The 21,588-nt window shown below is 42.2% G+C and overlaps 1 protein-coding gene across 3 annotated transcripts in view; it reads left to right on the top strand.

The window, feature by feature from the left end:
- rassf7a (Ras association domain family member 7a) overlaps nt 1–19,609 on the top strand; it is a 32,764-nt gene extending 13,155 nt beyond the window's left edge. For all 3 annotated transcript variants that reach the window (XM_053319673.1, XM_053319674.1, XM_053319672.1), the window contains 5 exons: nt 13,281–13,480; nt 14,297–15,225; nt 17,326–17,500; nt 17,614–17,721; nt 19,335–19,609. In XM_053319673.1, the coding sequence (XP_053175648.1) occupies nt 13,378–13,480; nt 14,297–15,225; nt 17,326–17,500; nt 17,614–17,721; nt 19,335–19,366 (1,347 nt within the window). In that variant the 5' untranslated portion in view covers nt 13,281–13,377 and the 3' untranslated portion in view covers nt 19,367–19,609. The remainder of the gene's footprint in view (nt 1–13,280; nt 13,481–14,296; nt 15,226–17,325; nt 17,501–17,613; nt 17,722–19,334) is intronic.
- The last annotated feature ends 1,979 nt before the right edge of the window (nt 19,610–21,588 follow it).

Here is a 21,588-nt window from a genome sequence, read left to right as displayed (position 1 = left end):
ACCAAATGGGCAACGACTCAAGCCTTTGTCACGGCTTTAATTAGGCTCCTAGTTATTCATTAATTCATTTCACCTCTAGTAATCCAGTTTGATTGTTACCACGCACCTGCATGTGTTCAAACGTATTGGTCCTAGTTGACCGTTGCTGATTTAAGTGTATCAGATGATGATACTGACTCTGCTAACCACAAGCTACTTGAGAAACTAGAGGTCTTAAACATGGTATGTTGTCAGATGTTGACCATGTTTGCTATAGTCCAGAGATTGTCCAGAGCACAGAGGTGAAAATAATGTGCTGCTAGTTGCCTGCTTTCTTTGAAGTGCCATAGATATTAAACATAATGTAATTATTAGATAGCAGGATAAAAGATGTGGCTGCCAGCAGTTTGAATCAAATTGCAAAACTTTCAACTTTTTAGTCGGCATTTGTCTTCTCCTTCCTTTCCTTTTGTTTCTCCGTCTCTGCCGAAATATTTTTTATTTTCACATAAATGAGCCTGTTTAGCATGGAGAGAGTGGAGTGTCCTCTGAGAGTCGTCGTGCCTTGTTCTCTGCAATGTTATTTTTACTGCTCTTTCACCGCTCGACTACACAGATGGACTCTCCTCCTCATCTAGAACGACATAGTCAGTCTGTCTGCCTGTCTGTCTGTGTTTCTGTCAGTGTCTCTCATTCAGCTCGTGCAGCAAGGAAAGCAAGCCTGTCCATACACAGTGAGATATCACTTGGGATTTCTGTTGAGAATTTTCAAAGTCATTCTTCATGCTGTGAAGTGACTTAATTTCTTGCATCCTTATCAGGAGTGTTTCCCAACTCCTGCAGATTCACGCAGGGCCAGAGGTAATTGGAAACGTTATGACAGCATGCCGGTGAAATAATATGTTTGCATTTTTTGGGGGTTATGATTATTTTTGGAAAGGTGGTTTGAACCACTTTCTCCCACCGTCTCTCTCTCTCTCTCTTTGTAGCTGTCTTTCTTTCTTATGTCTTGCTCCGTCTACCTCTGTTCCTCCCTCTTGTTCTTTCCGTGCGTCCTTTCCCAGCCTGTGCAATGTGACGGAAGGTAGTGCTGTGCTGTGCTCATGTCGGATCCATTAGGGATGAAAGCACACTGCAGTGATAAAAGATTGATCCAGTCCTCTTTGCATCACATTCACATCCCTCACACCCTGCTCCCTCATCCTACCTCACACCCCGATTTTCCAATCCAAAGCCAACCCAGTTTTCAATTTATCAAATCGTCTCTACTCCTTTTTAAATAAATCATCCTCACTGAGTTTACTATGGCAAACGTTTCCCCACTGGATTTGATCATGAGGAATATTCTATTTTTCTTGTGCTCAGGCCTGTTGTACAAGGTTGCAAGCTCTCAGTGATGCAATGAAAAAATATTCCTTTTTATTCATTTTTCTGGGCAGTATATATATTTTTAAGCTCCTCAATCACTCCCGAGGTGTTTTTGCTGTACCAAGAAAGTAATATGTGTTTGGCATCCAGCCCAGCACACACAACCCTCACTTCACCTGTTGTATCCAAGAAGGCAAAGACAAACACAACAGACCTGTAGTTTGTCAGCTGGGAGGCTATAATTACGGAGAGGAAGGAGGGGATTTGGAGAAGGAATTTCACTGCAATGCTGCTTTTAGATCTTGAGACATGAAACTTTTAAGAGCACCTGAAAACACATTTTTGTGTTGTAAAACTATGTGTATTTTGATCCCAGCTGGTGGCTTGAGAAACTTATCCCCAAAGGGAAGGTTTGTTGCCAGCCGCTGGGCTATGTACTTGTTTTGTCCTCGGACAACCTTTTTTAGGGAATGTTGCTCGAAAAGGTCTGGGTATGGTCATCGAGCAGCGTACGGTACCTTAGCCTAAATCCCTCTTGATTCATCCAACATGTGCAGGTCAGAGGTTAGATTAAACCACCTATTCTCCGAATGACCTTACAGAGCTTTGTCCACCCAAGGACATGTTCCCAAGTGAGTCCAGCTGACCGTAAAGTTCATCTGAGTGAATGCTGTCATGTCCTGTCAGGTTGAACTTTTTATTTTCCTTTGCGGGTGTTTGGTCTGTCACGTCACCAAACCCATATCTTCACATTCCCTTTCTGGTTGTAGTTGTATTTGTAGTCAGAAGAACTGGCAGGTTTTAGTTGCTGGGGTTATTCACATCTATGTTTTTTTGTCTCTCTGTCCATGACTCCCAGTTCTACTGTGCATAGTGATTGTAGCACTGTAAACATCTCTGCCAACCCCCTGGGATGGCCGTGTGTGTGTGTGTGTGTGTGTGTGTGTGTGTGTGTGTGTGAGAGAGTGAGAGTGAGTGAGTCGCAGGTTGCTCCCTTGCTCAACCAGCCATACTGTGTTGACTCTCTGCACACAGAGCTCTTTGGGCAGTAAATAACATGGTGCCTCAGCCCAGGGCCCAGGACAGGGCCAGCAAGGGGGTCAAGATGCCAACAAATAAGAGGAAATGTCTGCCTCGGGGCTCGGAGATACTAAGTCAACAGACAAGAGGGAGGCAGGTGGATATGACAGACTTGTCCCTCACGCTGAAAGGCTTGATGTTAAACCTGTCATCGAATATAGATGTGTGTAATCAAACATATTAGAGGCAGAACAAGCAAACGTGGCTCAAGGGTAGACCACAGCTACAAGATGGCAAATCGGTGAGTCCCAGTTTCATAATCAGTGAATTTTCTATTTTTTGTCAAGCCCTTTTCAGTCATCAAACACATAAATTTGCCAGTCTGTCCATTCTTTAGTATGTGGCTCAAATACACTCAAAGCGCCATCTTTCACAGGTCTATCCGTGTTGCTGAAAATGAATTTGAGTGTGTAGTCTAGACTTCCAGTCTTCCCACAACCCAGTGTCAAAGAGGCCAAAACGGATACATTTTTTCATCCGTAGAGATGAACAGATAAGCCAAGTTCTCGGTTTCATGCTACCCTCTTCTCTGCGGTTTAAGGTGCCATGTTTGACTCAGACACGAGCCGTGTTCCAACATGCAGGTTTCCTGAGTTGCCCGGATACCTTTTTTGAAAACCTGAAACTCCCTCAAATATGGGACATGGACTGATATATAAAAGACCAGTTACATGTTTCACTCCAAATATCCAAATAATGTTGTAAACCTGCTTTTCTTCATCATAAACCAAGGTGTACAGAGTGCTAATGCCTGATGTCCTGCTCTTATGAAAGCCCTGTTATCTCTGCAGCACCAAACATAGCAGGAGTTTGTGTTTGTATCTGTCTGCTTGCCATTGAATATTTTCCCTTTAACAAAACGAAGATGAGTGTTTGTTTGTTGCTGCCTTTTCCAGCCTCTTCTTCATCACCCCTTCCCCCTCCTCTCTCTTTGTCATTCCCAGGGGTTTTATCTGACTTATCTCTCGTATGTAAACTTAACAACAGCAGCCTTGTCAGCATTAGGCTGTGTGTATGTCTGTGTATACATACTAAATATCACCCTGGTGATCTGGAGTCAGAGAATCCTTTAGAAAGATATACCATCACGGCCCCCAAAGGTGCTCCTAAGATACAGGGAATAAACCATAAATCAGCAGCCTACCTTTTCCTAGCTCATCCTGACTGTCCATACACCCTCCCCCCTTCACTGCATTGATAGGCGTGATCGTTACTCCTCCTCAGAGTAATGACAGGGAGAGAGTTGTGTGTGACACCTCCCCGTCCAACTATAAATCAGGCCTATTGAGAGGCCCACCCTAATCCACAAGCAACACAAACAGATTCCACCCTTTACAGTCTCACTAGTTTAAATAGGAACATTGGGATCAAACCTCAGTACCATTTGAGAAATGTGGCTTCCTTTTTTTTCGAATAAGTAAAATATTGAAAATAGTTATTTCTCTTGTTCTTGAAGTTTTCCGACTTCCCAACATGTTAACCTCACTCAAACCCCACAAGCTTCAGTGCTTGGCCGTGATGCTGTAATCATTCTGTTAGTTATACTCTCTGCCTTTGACAACTTTTTTTATGAAGTCAGATACTCTAAAACCTCTCATTGATTCCTGGGGGGAAAAGATGAACTCCTGACCACCATTGGTAATAATGTATTGCATTAACCAGTCATGTTAACTCTGCTCCAGTCTCCGTTCTAATTATATGTTTGACTTTTAAGAAGTTAATTATTTAGAATATGGCTGCGAAGCCTGACTTAGAGGTGAGCAGTGGAATTTTAAATGGAGAAAAATATGCTCACAGTACAAAAGCTTTATGATCTTTAATTTAAAATTGTTAATAGTTGTATGACATTCCACAGTGCTTGTCTATTTAACCCCCCCCCCCTTCCCCTTCCCAGCCTACAGACCTTATCGCAGCACACACAACAACAATTTTGTGGTATGAATCACTTTTATGGTTACCAAAAGAAAACATCGTATCTGTCTCTTGGAGGAATTTACACTGCCATGTGGTTACGTATGATAAGTCTACACATGATCCGAGGTTTTGTTTACCTGTATCCTTCTCTCCAAGGACCAGGTATGTTGGAACCCCTTAGGTAAATATTGTGTGGGTGTGAGGAGCGATGTTCTGGATTGCTAGTTGACCTTTTGCTGTGGCGTAGCATTTTAATCTTCGCAGTCTGTGGCTTTTTCTTCAGATTCCCTGGCCATTGTTCAAAGAGCGTCATAGTCAGGAAATCAGGCTTTCAGTTTTGAAAGCTGACTCCAGTCAAACCCAGCAGTGAATGAATTGCATTAGTAGTAGTTTTTGAACTGCCTGTGTAATGTTTGTGACCTCTGACTGACGTCTTGGGAGGAAACTGGGTGGAATTCCTCACTTTCATCTGTGAAAACATTCATTCAGCAGACAGATCCATGTTTTCCTTTTGTTGGAGTTATATATTTTTGTTGTAATATTACCACTCCGACCCTGCAAAAGAATGTGCACCTGCTCTGTCTTGGATTGATAACTGCCCTGAGATTGAACTGAGTCTCCTTTTATATCGGGGATGTGACAGACTGATCTCTGTGTAGATGAAGTAGGTGTGAGCCTTTGAGCTTTCTTGTATGCCGTTTTTCTTTCCAACACCACAATGATATTTTTTTCCTGGGGCTTGCTGGTGGCAATATTCCCTTTAGCTCAGATAAGGACTGGCAAGTGTATATTGCATCATGGATTGTGTTGAATTAAAATATGATGAGAGACTAACACCAGTTGTTAAAATATCCTTCCTTCAACACCTCTACTGTACAAAAATGATTGAATTATTGACCACTATATTTAAAGATTCCCTCCAGACATGTTTTAAGAGGAACTCTTACTTGATTAATGATTATGTTTGTTCCTTTTTCTCTTCAACATAAAAACATTCAATTACCTTTCTTTTCCCTTCCTGATACTACTCAAAAGTTCCACTGCTACAGTAGTCACAAGATTTCTTCTACTTGACTGAAATGTCAACTCTCACTTTATGTGGACTGGAGGCTTTAAGTTTCCACAACTCACCTTCAAAGTAGTTCTGATGTCACAAAATCTTTTTTGTACATAACACCCATTAAAGTCTGATTCACGGTGAGCATAGAGAAGCTTTCCTTCGTCAACAGATGCATTTGAAAACAGCCATCAAACTGTGCACATGCATCATTCTGCACATTGAAGGTCAAAGAGAAGTAAGAAAAACACCTTTTTTGAGTGAAAGTTTTTGTCTTTTCTTTGCTTGGTAGGACAATGTATTTATAGTAACTTCACAGATAAAAACAACTTGTCTGTGACTCAGATAACAGCTAAGCTTACACAATCTTTATCTGGTATGCTTTTAGCCCTAAAATGAGTCTTAAGTATGATTTGAGTCCTTATTTATGCTTCAAGAATGTGAGACGGGAAAAAAAAACTGTAAACACAAAAAACCGGAGTGAATAATTGATATGTGGAAACATGGAAGCCTCCTTTAAATTACTAATGAGTTCAGCTTCAAACCTGTGACACTGGAGGCCACGGCATTCCTTACTCCTCAATGACATACGGCTGCACACATGCAATAAGTGAGAGTGAAGCACCCGCATATGCACCTGCAAAAAAACTCAACTATAAATACGTTGTCTCAGTAAATTTAAAGCTACTCATTTCTACTTGAGTACAATGTGAATTGCATCCTTTAAAGTGGGTTTACTTGTACAGTTGTATATTGCTTTAGATCCAAATTAAGCATGAAGCACGGTCGGTCTGCCGTCTGTACTTCAGCTGTGCAACATATTATTTTGGTTATGTGATAACTGCGTCTGTCTCTCTCTCTATATGTATGCATGTATGTGTGCATGCACTCACTGCACTCCCAAATTTGTGCATGAAGTGTTATCTAGCGTGTACGAGTTTGGCTGGGAACAGAGCGATGTCCTCCTTCCCTGGCAAGCACTGCTGAGTCAGGTCGGGAGTATATAATTACACATGGGTGCCCATCAGCAGTCTGAGAGCCTTCTTCCCCAGCTCACCCAACAATACAAACTCCTGTGCTCACAGGGCTCAGCCTGCAGGCAGTCAAACCACTCATCCTGAGCTGAGCTCTCTGTGGAGGCCAGCTTTGCCCGGCCTTCCACAGACTATGTGCAATCCTGCATTATCATTCTCACCATTAGTTACTGGCTCTGTGGGCGGATCCATGAGTCAGCGCAAACAAATTCCTCATCTCTAATGTACTCGCCTCCGCTCTGTTTCCGGGGTTGAAGCAAACAAGTGAATGACTACTGCCAAAGCAGGTATGAGTAAGTCTTTTTCTCGGTTAGATGAATAATGCAATAGTGTTTCATTGTGGCCAGAGCTGTGTAAACTGTTGTCGGCGCATGCTCTTGGGGGCATACTATATTTCCTATTTGTGATATTCAAAAGTGTGTCAGGGTTACTTTTATATTTTTGACGCAGAACATTAAAAACAACACATTCTAAAAGTTCTCAAGAAGATGAAATAAACATTCGCTCTCACACACCTTCTCCCCTTTTCCGCCCCAGTCATGCAGGTCAGGGTGTCTGTGAGTGCTGCCTGTGATTCATGATGACTGGTTATTTCACACTTAAGTGCTGTTTTACACAGTGTGACTGTAGTGCTACTGACAGGCACAGGTGATGGCCAGATTCTCAATGGCCGTGCAGAGGCCTGCTTCAGATCAACCGGAGCAGTCGACCTCAACCTTTCCACCCTCCTCAATCAGCGATTACATGCATAGCGATTACATAGCTATATTTATTCCTACAATACCTTCAGCAACTTCATATTAGATCTAGCAGTTAATAGTTGAATAAACATGTTTGTCCAGTTGCAACCTTACAATAATGAGTGTCAGTTATTAAAAATTACATACTGCTTGCAATATTTGCCCTTGATTTGGAGGGAAAGGTGTCCCCTGTTTTAATGAACCTCTGATCCACTCTCACTGAGATTTCACACTTGGTCAATCTAATCATTATAATGGAGAAGACTGCAGCCATAGATCGCTGTTTGCAAGTATGACGGCTAAAGCTTATTAGTGCTGTTTCTGATTTGCATCATTAGCATGTCATTAGAGAAAAGACAGATGCAAAGGGAGGACCTTTTCAAAGAGCTAAGAGGTCACAAACATTTGGATTTCATTCAGAGAAATATCTACCAAATTAATGTGCTGTAAAAAACAAAAAAGCATTATTCATCAGGTGTGTTGAAGCTTCAGTCAAGCTCTGTTAGCGAGGAACCAGGCAACTGTTCATTGTAATTAATGAGCAGTGTCTGGAGAGCCAGACCCTCCACTGCGAGGAAGAAGAAACATCGTTCTCATGCAAGCGCACACACACACACACACACACACACACACACACACACAGTCAGCGTCATAATAGAAAAACACAATTTTACACATGTATACACTTACGCCTGCATACAAATGAAATGTTATCTTAAGAGGCACAAACAAAAACACATAATGACCCAGTTTGCTTTTCAAAGGCACGGCTGTAGAAGTTGTGCATGCACCACAGTGAACAGACCGCAGTGTGATGTTTTGGTGACACCTCCCAGACAAATGAATCCATCCAGCTGCGACTCTATTATTTTTCCAGCACTTTACTGCCTTGTCACATACTATAAAAGCAAATTATCTCTCGTGTGAGAGAGATGTCAGTGTTGGAAAGTTATTAAGCTGTAATATCGGCCTATAGAAGCCCTCAGATGTTGGATCTAGTTTCCTCATACCCAGTGGACCACTCCCTGCTCTCTGACCGCAGGCACTGGAGCCCTGCTGATAATGACTTTGGTGGTGTTTTGGAAGCTACTGGTGACTTGTGGCTAAATTTAAAAAGGGTTGCTTTCTTCATGACAAATCTGGAACAATACTTGTCTGTCAGAGATACAATCTTAGATGTAACTTTTACTTTTGATAAGATACAAGTGAACAAAAAGAGTGAAAAATTTAAAAGTTTTGTTCATTTCTTTGGCATATAGGGAAGCTTTCCAGAGCTTGGGGCTGCGACTGAAAAACGTCCTCATGGTTATTAATAATAATGCTGATGGTTTATTGACCCAGTTCGTTGTTTCCTGCACCACCTGGATTCATCTTTCCAAATTTAAAATAGGCAAGGCTAGAGTCCAAAACAAATAAGGTGTTGTGTGCTTTGACATTACAAAAGCCTAAAACTCCTGCAGATTGTCCTGAAAGAGATATTGTATTGTCTGTGTGCGTCTCTGTTTGTTATAATAGAAATGTTTCTTGCTGTGTGAAGAAGTGACGGAGGATAACCATGTGATTCGTCTCAAGATTTCCACAGAGAACCAGTTCTAATTGCTGAAACAAAAGGGTAATGTTAAACCATTATGAATAATTATTGTGCTATTCTCAACAACGGGCATGTTGTGAACTTCTGCCGTGTGTTTTTGGTCCCAATGGTCTTTGAGCGCATTTTGTGCTCACTTGTTAGACTGACACAGTAGATAATGATGAAGAATGAGTGGGAGGAATAGAGAATGCAAATCAGGAGACAAGGGAGGACAAAAGCAAGTATGTTATTTTTTTCCCTTTTTTATTAGTTTTATCAGCGCTAACATGTGGGCACGGCAGAATGGCAGTAAAAGCTGGCGCGGCGCTGCAGACGACCCAGCCGTGCCAGAGGCCACAAAAGAGGCAACACTGTCTGCTGAGTGTGGAACCGTAACAACAATAGTGTCTCTGCAGTACAGATGAGACCAGGCTGCCCGGTGCCAGCGTGTTACTGGCTCTTTGAGTGTTTGTCTGTCTCTGCCAACCTGGAGCAGAGTGGCACAGAGGGGAGAGCTTCACTGTTCATTGTCCTCTAACAGCAGTGTCTAACTTATTATGTACACTTTAACCAGCGTGGGCTGGGTTTCATTTTTTCTGCTGATATGGATAGGGTAAATAATACAACTGTTTGTATACATTTGTTTTGTGTGAGTGTATGTGTATCCATCTGTGGTTCAGATCTGGTGCTGTGTGTGTGTGTGTGTGTGTGTGTGTGTGTGTGTGACCTTTACTCCTGCTATTGTTTCTTAGGCTTCTGAGGCTGCAGAGATAGCGTAGTAATCACCACAGAACTGAACCTCTCATAAAGATAGAACTAAATGGCATGTCTGTTCACAGATACACTCACATGTGCAGGCTTGTACATGAACGCAGGAATATACCCCACCCCATTGGACTAGCATGACACGGCCTTCTGTATGTCTTACACACACATACACGCGCGCGCGCGCGCACACACACACACACACACACACACACACACACACACACACACACACACACACACACACACACCCAGTAAGCATACTTTTCATGTAGCCTCAGGGCTCAAGTGTTGAGCAGCTACGGTACATTAATAACTGCGCTTGAAATTTTCTGACGACCTTTCTGCTTTTGCACGTTTCTAAATGCTGCTCATGACTAACAGAATTTTTTCCAACTTTTGCAAAGGAAATTGAGTGTTAAGGGAGTGTCTGTACAGATGCATAAATACTTGTGTGGGGTTTTATTTTTGTTCGCAAGTGTCTGTGTACTGTGTGCATTTTTTGGATTCCTGTGTAAGAAAAAAAGTAAATACAGTGAAAGAACGGGTGTGTCCCACGTCTCACGCAAGATTGTTTTCCCAGCCAGAGTTTATTTTTAATTTTTTAAGAAATTAAATCATATAACAAAGTGGACACCCAATAAGAAAAGTTGTCCAAATGTTTCATTCTCAATCAGCACATGCTGTCATTGGTTTGAAGTTATCAGCCGTGGTTTTGGCATACGGAAGATTGTCTGTGCCCAGCTTGTCCGAATAGGCCCATCAATTCACAGCCTGACGCCGTTGCTCACACAGAGCGGCACACAGATGAGGCGAATCATGCCCAGTGTGTCTGCAAGGCTGTGATGCTAACCACTTCTGCCTTGAGTTGAATTCACAGAGGAGCTAGGAGGCTGTTATTGAAGAGAGACAGACAGCGGCACAGACAGGGTGATGAAAGACACAAAGCGGATGGGTGAGAGATGATGAGAGGGGAGAGGAGGAATGGCACATGGATCCAATCACTGCTCCTTTCTCTACCACTCTGTCTCCCTTTTTATCTGTCTATCTGTCAGCATTTTTTTCACATTTATTCTCCCCCATTCTCATTTGCTTATGGCCTGTCTTCCTTGCTGCCTCTCTTTCTTTCCCTTTCATCATCATACAGTATGACTAGTTTGTTTTTCTTCATTCAATTCAACAGACAAGCTTCTCAAGTAGCTTTTTTTTTTGTGGATGCTCATGCGTCTGAGCTTAGAGTGGCAGATAGATTTCATATTGCTTCTGGCTGGTGCCAAAGCGTTTGTACATTTACTTGATTTCTTCCTCTGAGGAAGTTTCAACTGAAACTATGTCCTGTTTTTGCAGTGGGTGGGGCTGGAGTGAAAGTAGAGGTGGAATGGGGATTTTCCCCTCTTTGGGGGCTGGGAGTGACCTGAGGTTAACTTAAGTTTCAAGGTGTGATGTCAATTTTGGTCGCTTGAGTTAGAGTGTGCGTGGTGTGATGGGTTGAATCTGCACATGTGCAAACCAGTCTGCAGCCAATGTTAGCATGTTGCTTTTTGTCAGCTTTTGCATGTTGACTTTGAAACCAAACATTCTGCATTCGGCTTATTCTTATCCATGTTGTCGACTGTTCTCGAGCTCATGCTTAATGAATTTGGTACTGCATTTCACAAACCGTGTAAATGTGCCTCTCCTTCATCTGTATTTCAATGAGAACTGACACAGTACTCCAGGAGCCAGGTCAGGCGGATGTCTGGTTCTCAGCGCTGTTGTGCCGGTGACAGAAAGAACAGACAGCAACCTGAGACTCACAGGCCTGTTTGTTTCCTGTTAGTGCAGATTATCACATTTCAGCAGCCAGGAGGGACAACAACCAAGTATCATGGGAAAGTGAGATTCTTAGCTGGGAGATGTTTGTGAGCTTGTGTTCTCATTTAATGTGATTGTTACGGTACATAGAAATCTTGGACAGATATGAAAACCTTTAGGTTAGGTATTGTCTGTGAGATTGTTTGCATGTAAATTGCTGCAAATCCAGTTAGGGGAGTCCTAATTTTCCTATACATGCAGGCATTCATTTGACAAACATGTCAAAGGTATTTACAAAGAGGAAAGTTTGGTTTGGGTCAGGTGCTTTTCTCTGACACAGCCTGTAAGGTGGCATTCCACTGCATGCAACTGCACATTTAAAATGTTACTTCCTGTTCACCTCTGCGTGTTTAAAAAAAAAACAATGGCCTCACAGCTAAAGTAAATGATTGTCTACTCACATTGTGACTCAACTGGGATTTATTATGTATTGCAACACAGCACACTCAGTGCCCTCTCAATGAAAACTATTGACATTTCATCTGTGTTGAAATTTCTGGTGTTTCATTTTGATAAGCACTCCCTTTTCATATCCAGTTTCTTTCCAGATGAAATCACCTGGCTCAGATCCCTCCAAAGAATTTCTAGCATATGTGATCATCCATCTCTATCTCCTGCTTGTTTCCTGTGATCTCGTCCTACGCTGTCCTCAGCTATGGCGTCATTCCCTCCGTATGCAGTGTCGTGTCGTGTTGAGCTGGTCTGTGTGATGTTGTTGCCACATCAGATAGGCTGTTGCTCCCCAGCAGAGTTTGTGTTTGGCTTCTAAACAGCGAAGGAGTAATGGTGGCGCAGGGCAGCCAGGTCAGCAGCAAAGGAGAAGGCGGGTGGGTGGGGTGAGGGCTTTGTTAATAAAGGCAGGAATTCTTCCGGCTGGCAGATGAAGTCAGTGCATTCCTCCAAAGCAGCTCCCTATAGGCAGCCAGTGGAGCACAGCCAGGCAATGAATGAGGGGCAAGATAATGGTGGGGCTCAGAATTAAAACACCTCCCATTGAGAACCGGAGAGACAGACAGAAAGAGAACACCATCTGTCTGACTGTGGCTGAAGAGTTGTCTTTTACCCACCTAGGCTACAAAGATTCATTTACCGTGCCAGGTTCTATAGATAATCCCACCGCTGCCTGAGGCGTTTTCACTTTTTATGAGGACTGCAGTGCTTTATTACCTTGTTTTGAAGCTTAGCTGTAAAAGTACAAGCACACAGAGGGAGGACTGAAGATAATGATATACATTTAGGTTAAACCTGCTGCCCAGACGTTTGCTCGGCTACCTGCTGAACTGCTCTCTGAAGCCTGTTGAGACCCAGTTCTGGTCCTGCTGAGTGAGATTAAATTGAGGGACACAGCACGCACTTATTCTATCTCCCCTGCTACGTTTCTATGTATTTCTACCCGCACAAACAGCCTCTACCAAACATAGACACACTTGAGTTACTTCACTTTCCCTGTCCGTTCTCCTCGGCAGTAAGCTATCATAACGTCTTTGAAGGAGGGCAGCAGAGCGTTTAATTGGGTTACAGATTGGCATTTATGCTCCCGGGTCCACAAGATACTGCCAGAACTCTTAACTAACCACCAGGAACTTAACAAAATGCTACACTGCTCTGCCCCTCGGCTGCTGGTCTGTTGGAAATGTACTATTCATTAATACCAATAGTGTTTTGTTAAGCGAAGCACATTTTTGACGTCAGTAATGTTTGCTGTACTGACTGCTATTTCAACAAAGTGACTAACAAGTGCGTTCTGTTTACATTAGCAACAGCTTGTGTCATATGTTGGGTTAGGATTATATCATGATCTACTACTCCATGACGACAGAAAATGTGTTTGTATGTTACCCCCAGCTTCTAATTCTTTATCAACAAATGTCTATTCCCATAACTCTAACCTGTCTGTCTCTGCTGTTTGTCTCTTACAGAGTCAGTGCCATGCATCGTTGAGCTGAGTAAAGCCGTGCTGAAGTGAATCCTACTTGAAGACCATCTTACCCTTCACCTTGTCCTGCTTGGTCCCAGATGGAGCTCAAAGTGTGGGTGGACGGAGTGGTGCGAGTGGTATGCGGCCTTTCAGAGGAGACATCATGCCAAGATGTTGTCATTGCTCTGGCCCAGGCAATAGGTGAGGACATCAAGCTCTGAAATCATTGAGTCATCATTTTGGGATTCTGGCTTTATCATTGTTTGTCTTACTTTAGCTTGACAGTTTATGTTAAGACCTAATTAGATAAAAAACACTGCAATGGGAATTTGATGCAGACAAAACTAAGAGCCCTTGTTCACTCCAGGGTTGCAGCAATCCGGCTTCGCTCTCACCTTTTCATTCACCACTAACCTAAATGATGTGCTCCACCAGATTTTAGGGGGTCATTTTGGAATTGAGCTGGCTCTCTGTCTCTGTATCCTTCAGCTTTATTCAAGCCATACGCTGCAGCAGTACTGAACAACATAATTCCAGATATAGCACTCTCCTCCTTCCATGAGTGAGCTGCCTGCCAAGTCATTAGGGAGGGTTTGTCCTAATTTCAAGGTCCTGGTGGAAACCTCAGTTTATTTGAACATTTCTTACATGTTGTGTGAGTCTTACACAGCAGCCTTTTATTCCAATTCTCAGAGGCAGAGATTTAGAGGTATCAGCATTATTATCATGCCGTCTAATATTATTTGTTCACTTAGCATTACTTGCATAGAACTAGTGGAAGGATTCAAATCCACTGCTTTAGTTACACTGAAGGAGAAAAAAGCTCTTGCAAGTAACTCATGAACACTCTACACTCAAGTCATTTTTTGAGAAACACCAGGAGTGTCGAGCACCTTCTTAATCTTATGTGTTGGTATTTTATTCAAGGTAGTTTTTTTTGTTTTTTTGGGGGGGGTAAATGTATTATTTGTATATAGTTCCATTTCTTTACACTCATTCTGTTCTCTCTGTCCCCAGGTCAGACAGGCCGCTATGTTCTGATACAGCGTCTTAGGGATACGGAGAGGCAGCTGCTAGCCACCGAGAAGCCTCTGGAGTCTCTAGCTAAGTTAGGCCAACATGGCAGTGAAGTTCAGTTCTTCCTGCGTCGTACTGGCCCTAGTAGCAGTGATGGATCTGGCTCAAAACAAGACAGACCAACCCCTCCCCCACTGCCTAAGCATCCTGAGCCAGAGGCTTCAAAACGCAGCCAGCCTAAGAAATCTCTCACCTTTAACCTGGGACCATCGACCTCTCCTAGAACCAAAGCCAAACAGTTTAAGAGGTCTCCTCGGGACTCCCCAGAGCACAGAGCCTCCCCTTCCCCTTCTCCCAGCCCTGTATCCCCTCATTTGCCATCTCCCTCTCCCTCACCTCCTATGGGCCCATCTAAAGAGGAGGTCTTTAGGAAGGTTCTCCAGCAGCAAGAGAGAATGAGGACCATTGAGGCTCAGCTAGAAACCCTAGAGAGGGAATCTCATGGCCGGGATCATCCCTACCCATCTCCTTGCCCTTCACCAGTCTCTGATGCCCGCTTGCAAGAGGAGATAGACACTCTGGAGCAAGTAATGCGGAGGAACCAAGCCGAGCTTGCCCATGAGCAGTACTGGGAGGAGGAGCTTGAAGCAGAGGTGGAGAGGGAGTCAGGAATGAGGAGGAAGCTGGGGGAGCTCCATGCCAAATTAGACGACTGTGGAAGGCGGCTTCACGAGTTCTCGGTTCGTTCCGCTCAGCTGGAGCAAGAGATCCAGCGGGAGAGCCAGGCGGAAGGGAAAGCCAACAAGCCGGAGGAGTCCCTCGATGCTGTGAAGGTAGAGCTCCAGAGCCAGGAGAAGAACACAACAGAGTTGGAGGAGCATCTATCTGAGACTGACAAGGCTCTGGGGAAAGCAGAGTCTCTGCTGCAGGTAAGGAGAGAGGTCACAGTTCTGGAGAAAGGGCTGTAAATTCACATAAGCCTATGTATTGTCATTTAAGGGTGTACCACAGACCCTCTGCTGCCTAAACAGTACACTACATCCCTCTCCTACCTGCGCACAGCAGCAGACACATCAGTGCAAAGACACTAAATATAAAAGGAAACATGACTTATTGTGGCATTTAGACATATGAATAATACAAGGAATTATGATGACGTTAATTCTGTATATTCAGATCCTACCTTCTATGAAAATGTTGTATTGTCTGAAGAACTATTTAGACTCTTGCTGAACTGGTTTGGCAGGTATCACTTTTTATGCTTTGTTGTTCTGAACTCGTGATTACTAATGGTGTTTACATCACATTGACAGTATCTACATATTCTTGTACCTGTGTATGGAAAATATGAGATTAAAGAGGATTGTTTTGTAGCACAAAAGCCCTTTTTTATTGGATCAACTCAGCCTCAAGGTATTGCCGTTTGTGGTGTCGTTTGTTTACCTTTGCTGGTTGTCATAGATGCAGCTGTATCAATAAAAGCCTAACCCAGTTTAAAGTGAAACTCGGGTTTCCTCATAATCCACATGAAACCTGACACTTAGGTATCCACTTCATGGAGCAGACGCAGACTAGTACAGAATACTAAGATGGTATTGTTTTGAATGTTTTTTTTCACAAGGAAATAAGGCACACTGAAATAATTTATAATCCAGTGTTTATGACGTGTTTATTAGTGAACATCATCAGGACTGAAAGTCCATTGAGTCCCTGTCCCAAGTAATAGAGAACTGGTTGCAAAACCGATTAAAGCAAGTGGATAAGTTAATTTGCTGTTCAGACTGATGTCTGAATCTGAGGGTGAACTCAGCAGATTCAGTGCCTGGTTGATGGGACAGAGAGTTACTGTGTGTCACAGACAATCACTGCTATCTGCCAATTATATAGAAAGCACAGAACAGGGGTATCAGTCTTTTGTTTTTATTTTTTTTATACATACTGGTGTTATATGCATCATCTTGCCATAACGTGCCCAACAGTACTGTGAGTTATTATAATCCTGAAGTAACCGCAGAGACAGTGTGCCACCCAGGCAGTTATTGCCTAACAAAAACAAGATGTTTTTATTTCCTTTAATTGACATGTTAACAATGGTAACATGATACAGCATAATATAGCTTAATCTGCTGTTCTGGGAAGGGGCGTATGTCCGACTGTCAGTCATTAGTCAGCTGATCGGTTGAGGCTGCAAGTGGAGTGTTTACATATTGGTGGTGATGAGAACAGCGTTCCTGTCATTAGGCTAATGGAGGCAGACCTGCAGGTGTGAACTGCTTCAGCAGCCTGCCTCAGTCCAACATCTATTACACACACAGACACACAGGAGCTGGGTTTGGGGGCTGTATCATACAGCTGCTACTTCCTGTGTCTGTGTGCAGACACATTGATTAAGCACAAATGGGTAGTCCATTAAAACTGATTGACTGGCCTGTTTGTGTGCATCAAAGTTTAATCAGTGGGTGCAAAGGTGATGCCACTGTCTCAATGCAGGATCTCTGAACTTCACATTTTCAATAATTGGAGCTGATGAGTATCTGTCCCTCTGGTATCTGCTCAATTAAAAACAACTTTGAAATGCAGCAAACAAATGAGTGGTTATGTATCCATCTATAAGTATGCCTGCTGGAAACTGATGAAATCCGAAAACAGATTTTAGCTGTTAGACTACAGTGATTATTCACAGTGGCTGAATAGTCTGAGGATGAATGATGAGTGATAGTGTCCCCCAGTGCTATGAGACTAGACCTGTAGGCTAAGTAGACTTGCCTAGAGGACTCTACTGCCACCATATGGCGAAAAGTTTTTGGCATTGATATTAGTAACAACAAGGCAAGATACAGTGGTCATGTCCTTTTTAAAAACATACATTATTCTTTTGTGTTATTCTTTTGTCTTAAAATGTCTTAATATAGCAATTGACTTTAAAATATTTGCAGGATTATATCTGCTGTTAACAGGCAAACAATTCAGTGAATTCTGAAAAAAAAGACCTTTGTTTTCATCACTGATCAATGTGTTTTCCATCTCAGGCCAAACAGGAGGAGCTGGAGGAATTGAATAAGGAGCTGCGGCAGTGTAACCTGCAGCAGTTTATTCAACAGACAGGTGCCCTGCCGGCACACACTCACTCACGCACAGAGCTTCAGGAGCAACTGGAGCAGTTAGAGCTGGCACATCTTCTGCAGGATGAATACAGGAATGGAAGTAAGGACATGAACAAAAGTAAATATCGAAGCCCATGCTCAGCATTTAATACCAGGTTGTTAAACAGTGATGTGTTGCCCTCTAAACATCTTTTATTTTCTTCTGCCTATAAGGCCGCAGTGTAACTCCAGTGGAATCACCGCCTCGCCCCACTGCTAAACAGTTCCTGGGACATCCACGCAACCTGCAAAACCCTCTAGTGTCCAGTCTCAACCCTGAGGGTGTGTATGTGTGAGACCCTGCTGCTTCCCAAGTCCATCCTGCTCTGCTCCTCTCCTGCACTGGTCCCAGAGCTGCTTGCCCCCATCTTTTTTTTCTACCCCAGCTTGATGGGGTTTAAGGCTACTGCTGCTGTTTTTGGTGTTGGGTAGTGGAAGCATCTGTATGGTGGAGGGCCCTGCTACTTCTCAACTACTTCCCTGTGCTCTACCTCTAACAGCTTAAAAGACTTATCTCTTGCACCTAACCCTTAGTCTTTTTCTGATTTACCATCCTAACATTTTTGTGTGTTTTTGCAGTTGATTAAAGCTACTGTTTTCACATTCCTTCTTCCATTTTCTGACATATCCTGTACGCTTTAATTCTCTGGGTCTAACTATGTTCTCTGTACTCCCCGCCCTCCTCCTCATTCACTGTTTGCTTCTGGACTAATAGTAGCTGCGTTGGTTTTACTTTCATGCATCTGGGAACTTGCTCTTAATCCCCCCCCTCCTTTGTAATACAGAGTATCCTTCCCACCCTCAAGTCAACAATTGTCTACCGACAGCTGCTTTTCACTGTATTACCGTGCAACACATCGATCGCACTGGGAATGACTGTAGCAGACATTCTGATTGTTGTGCTGTTTTTATACTGTGATATGGAAAGATATGAGACCAACTTCATTTCAGTTTGCCTTTTTATGTATGGATACTATTCTTATGTAAGCGGGTGTATCTATACAATGCCTTGTACTTTGGTGATGCTTGACTTCCAAAGAGCAAGAGCCTTTCAAGGAGGGCTCTGCAAAATGTTTTGCACTTGCCCAATCTCTTCCTGTGTGAAGCCCTGGTCTTCGTTTGCCTACAGAGAAATGCATCTTTCTGTTGTCATTCTGCTCTGCTTGTAGTCAGTGCAATTTATTTGAGGAGCTTGTAGTGTTTTTTCCCCAACCTATTTTTGTAAAGCTCCATACTAAAAGAAAGAGCACATTTCAAAAGTAGTGCCACAGGGCTGTGGTTTATTAAGATATCTTTATTTTCATTTTCCTCTTTTTGGGATGGATGCGCCTGGTTCTTTTGCTGTCATCACACCAAACATTTGACCTGTCATAACTTGCACTGTGCTTCAGTGTACTGTAGATTTAGGAAGGATTTACTTAACTACAACCTAACAACAAACATCAAGGGAACAAGGAAAGCTGTTGTCTTATCCACAATTGACCACCTAAACCACTTAAACCAATATTTACTGTATCATAGCACTTAACATTTCATTATATGTCTCAATGTTATGCCGACAGGTCAAAGTGAAGTGTGTTTGAGCGTGCACTCTCCTTACTGTCTGCAGTGTGGTGTTTTCTTTGTGGGGCTATACAACTGCTCCTTGCTGTGGAGTGTATAGATATCTCCGTGCTTGTTATAAAAAAAACATGCTTGAATCAAATTCTATCCCAAAATGCACAACTTCTATGGTTAAAGGAATCAATCTAATAACAGCTGTTTTTTTATCAACATGTGTGTGGGAGTGTGTGTGTGTGTTTATTGACCCAGGTCATCTCCTGCAGTGTCTTAGCTGAAAAGTGTTTTCCAAACAAAGGGATCATCATCCCTACTTATTTTTGTGTGTCTTGCAGTCCTGACATCCCGAGAGTCGTCATGGAGATAAAACAATGGACCACAGGGCCACAGGACACTTGTTCACTGTTCTGTCACCGTCACCTCTTATTTAACCCTTCTCTTTGTAACTCTTGTTATTGTTATCATGATATACATACTGTATATATATATAAGACAAATATATTTACAGTTTTGCTACTGTAAACACTGCAAAGTATCTGTATGAAATGTAAAATAATTTAGGAACCTTTTACCTAGAGCAATTATTACTATTACGATGTATTTAAGTATAATAAAAATGTGCATTGTGTTTTAGATAATATTTGTGCAGTCATTATTTTTAATACAGATGTTATGGAATTGCATTTTATTATCATCCTCCTGTTTTTAATTTACACAGTAACTACAACTGAAGGTGGCCTGCAGTACATAATTAACATGACAGTGTGCACTCTTCAACTTACAGTTCCATGAAGCTTCTATGTGAAATGCATTATGAATATATTATAGGTACTGAAATATGCATGCTTGCCGCATTGCATGTGGTAAAATGGGTCCTATGATGCTACACAACCATTTCTTGACGTTTCAAAGACGATATTCACAGGTGGCTGATTGAAAGTTCACAAAGTACATCCTTGGGTGCACAGGGAAACGTGGCAAACATCCTGGCATCACAGCTGCTGCTATTATGCGTGATGTAACACATTATATCTACAAGACGTGAGCGTACAGGCAAAAGAGCAATGCAGATCTGTCAGAATTTACAGAGGTTGACTAGCAATATAATAGTCATAAATGTACCATGTTGAAAGTTTTAAAGTTTCTCGTATGTTCATGTTATCTATATGATGATTAGATCTTTTTTCAGATTGCAGAAAATCATGGACAACTCACGGTCAAAGTGCTTCTTTCTATCAACAAAACAATTTATATTTTGTCATCTGTAATTTAAAAAAAACAAAACTTGGCATGATAGGATAAACACACAGTTGCACAACTATCAGCTTCTGCGCAAAACTTCTGTCCTCCACCCCTTTCCTGTTTGTTTACCCTGGAGAGTAAATATGCTGGCTGAGTGACGTGAGCTTCTCCAGTGCTCTGGTTAACCCCAGACTGAAACCCTGTGGATACCTATAAATACTCTCATCTGCTGACACGTGCCAGGTAAAATCCTGAGTGATGAGCATATTTTCTTTTCACTTCCATATCTGTGTGAAATGACATCAAGTTAAAAAAAAAAAAAAAAAAAAAAAATTCTACTTCATGACATTAACTTCTGACCATGTGTTTAGAATTATCAAGTATATGAGACAGACAGTTTAGATATTAAGATTACTTAGAATTGGATTATAGTGAGAAGATTTAGAGCTGTCTGCCTTAGTAGGGGTTAGATAAGCTCCTCAAAGCCCTGTGTAGTTCCCACTGTCTGGACTAGCTTACAACCTGGTGAAACACTGATGCCTACCTGTGGACCTGAGAGGTAATACACAAACACTTCAAGTTGGAACTCAGTGTCCCTTTTGAAATTCCCACCAGCTGCTACATTCACACTGAAACTGAAGGAATAATTAATGTCTGAAATAAAGAGGACCCTTCAAATTAGAGGTTTTATTTTACTAGGTAATGTTAAATTATATTTTTCTTAAGATATACTACATGCAAAGTGATATATATCTAGCTTCACCCACTAAATATCTAAACCTAAAACTCCAATCTCATAAACAGCACATTAACAGATTATGCTGATGTTCCAGGACACCATGCTGAGGGAATTATTTTGCTCACACAATGGCATTGCACATGAACTGAATCCAAATCTACTTTAGAAAATTCAGATGAATGTAAAACATGACTGTTCGACCACTTTTCAATACTGATTTACAACAGCAGTTAGCAGATGGGTGTCTGGAAAGGAACCTCCTCCATGAGGATGAGAGTGAGCATCTGCACGTCCACAATATGATGATGAATGGGCCACAAGTTAATGAGTCTGACATACTGCACTTATCTATTCCTCTGTAACACAATGAATCACCATGCACCAAAGGGAGTAAAACATCCTCCCGATGCATTTACATGTTGAAACAGAAAGTAAGATACGTAATACTGCAAGTCATTAGAGGACAAACTTTACTTCTCATTTAAGGGATACTTTTTTAAACAGACATACATGGTACTTAGTTGATAACAGGACAAATGTACTAGTTTAAAAGTGTCAAAATACAGCTATACTATTCTTTACATCCATTTTGTTCTAAAAACCAAGTT

The sequence above is a fragment of the Scomber japonicus genome, chromosome 5 (genome assembly GCF_027409825.1).
Source record: "Scomber japonicus isolate fScoJap1 chromosome 5, fScoJap1.pri, whole genome shotgun sequence".
NCBI lineage: Eukaryota > Metazoa > Chordata > Actinopteri > Scombriformes > Scombridae > Scomber > Scomber japonicus.
Note: the sequence above shows the minus strand (reverse complement) of the source record. Positions and strands in the feature narration are given on the sequence as shown.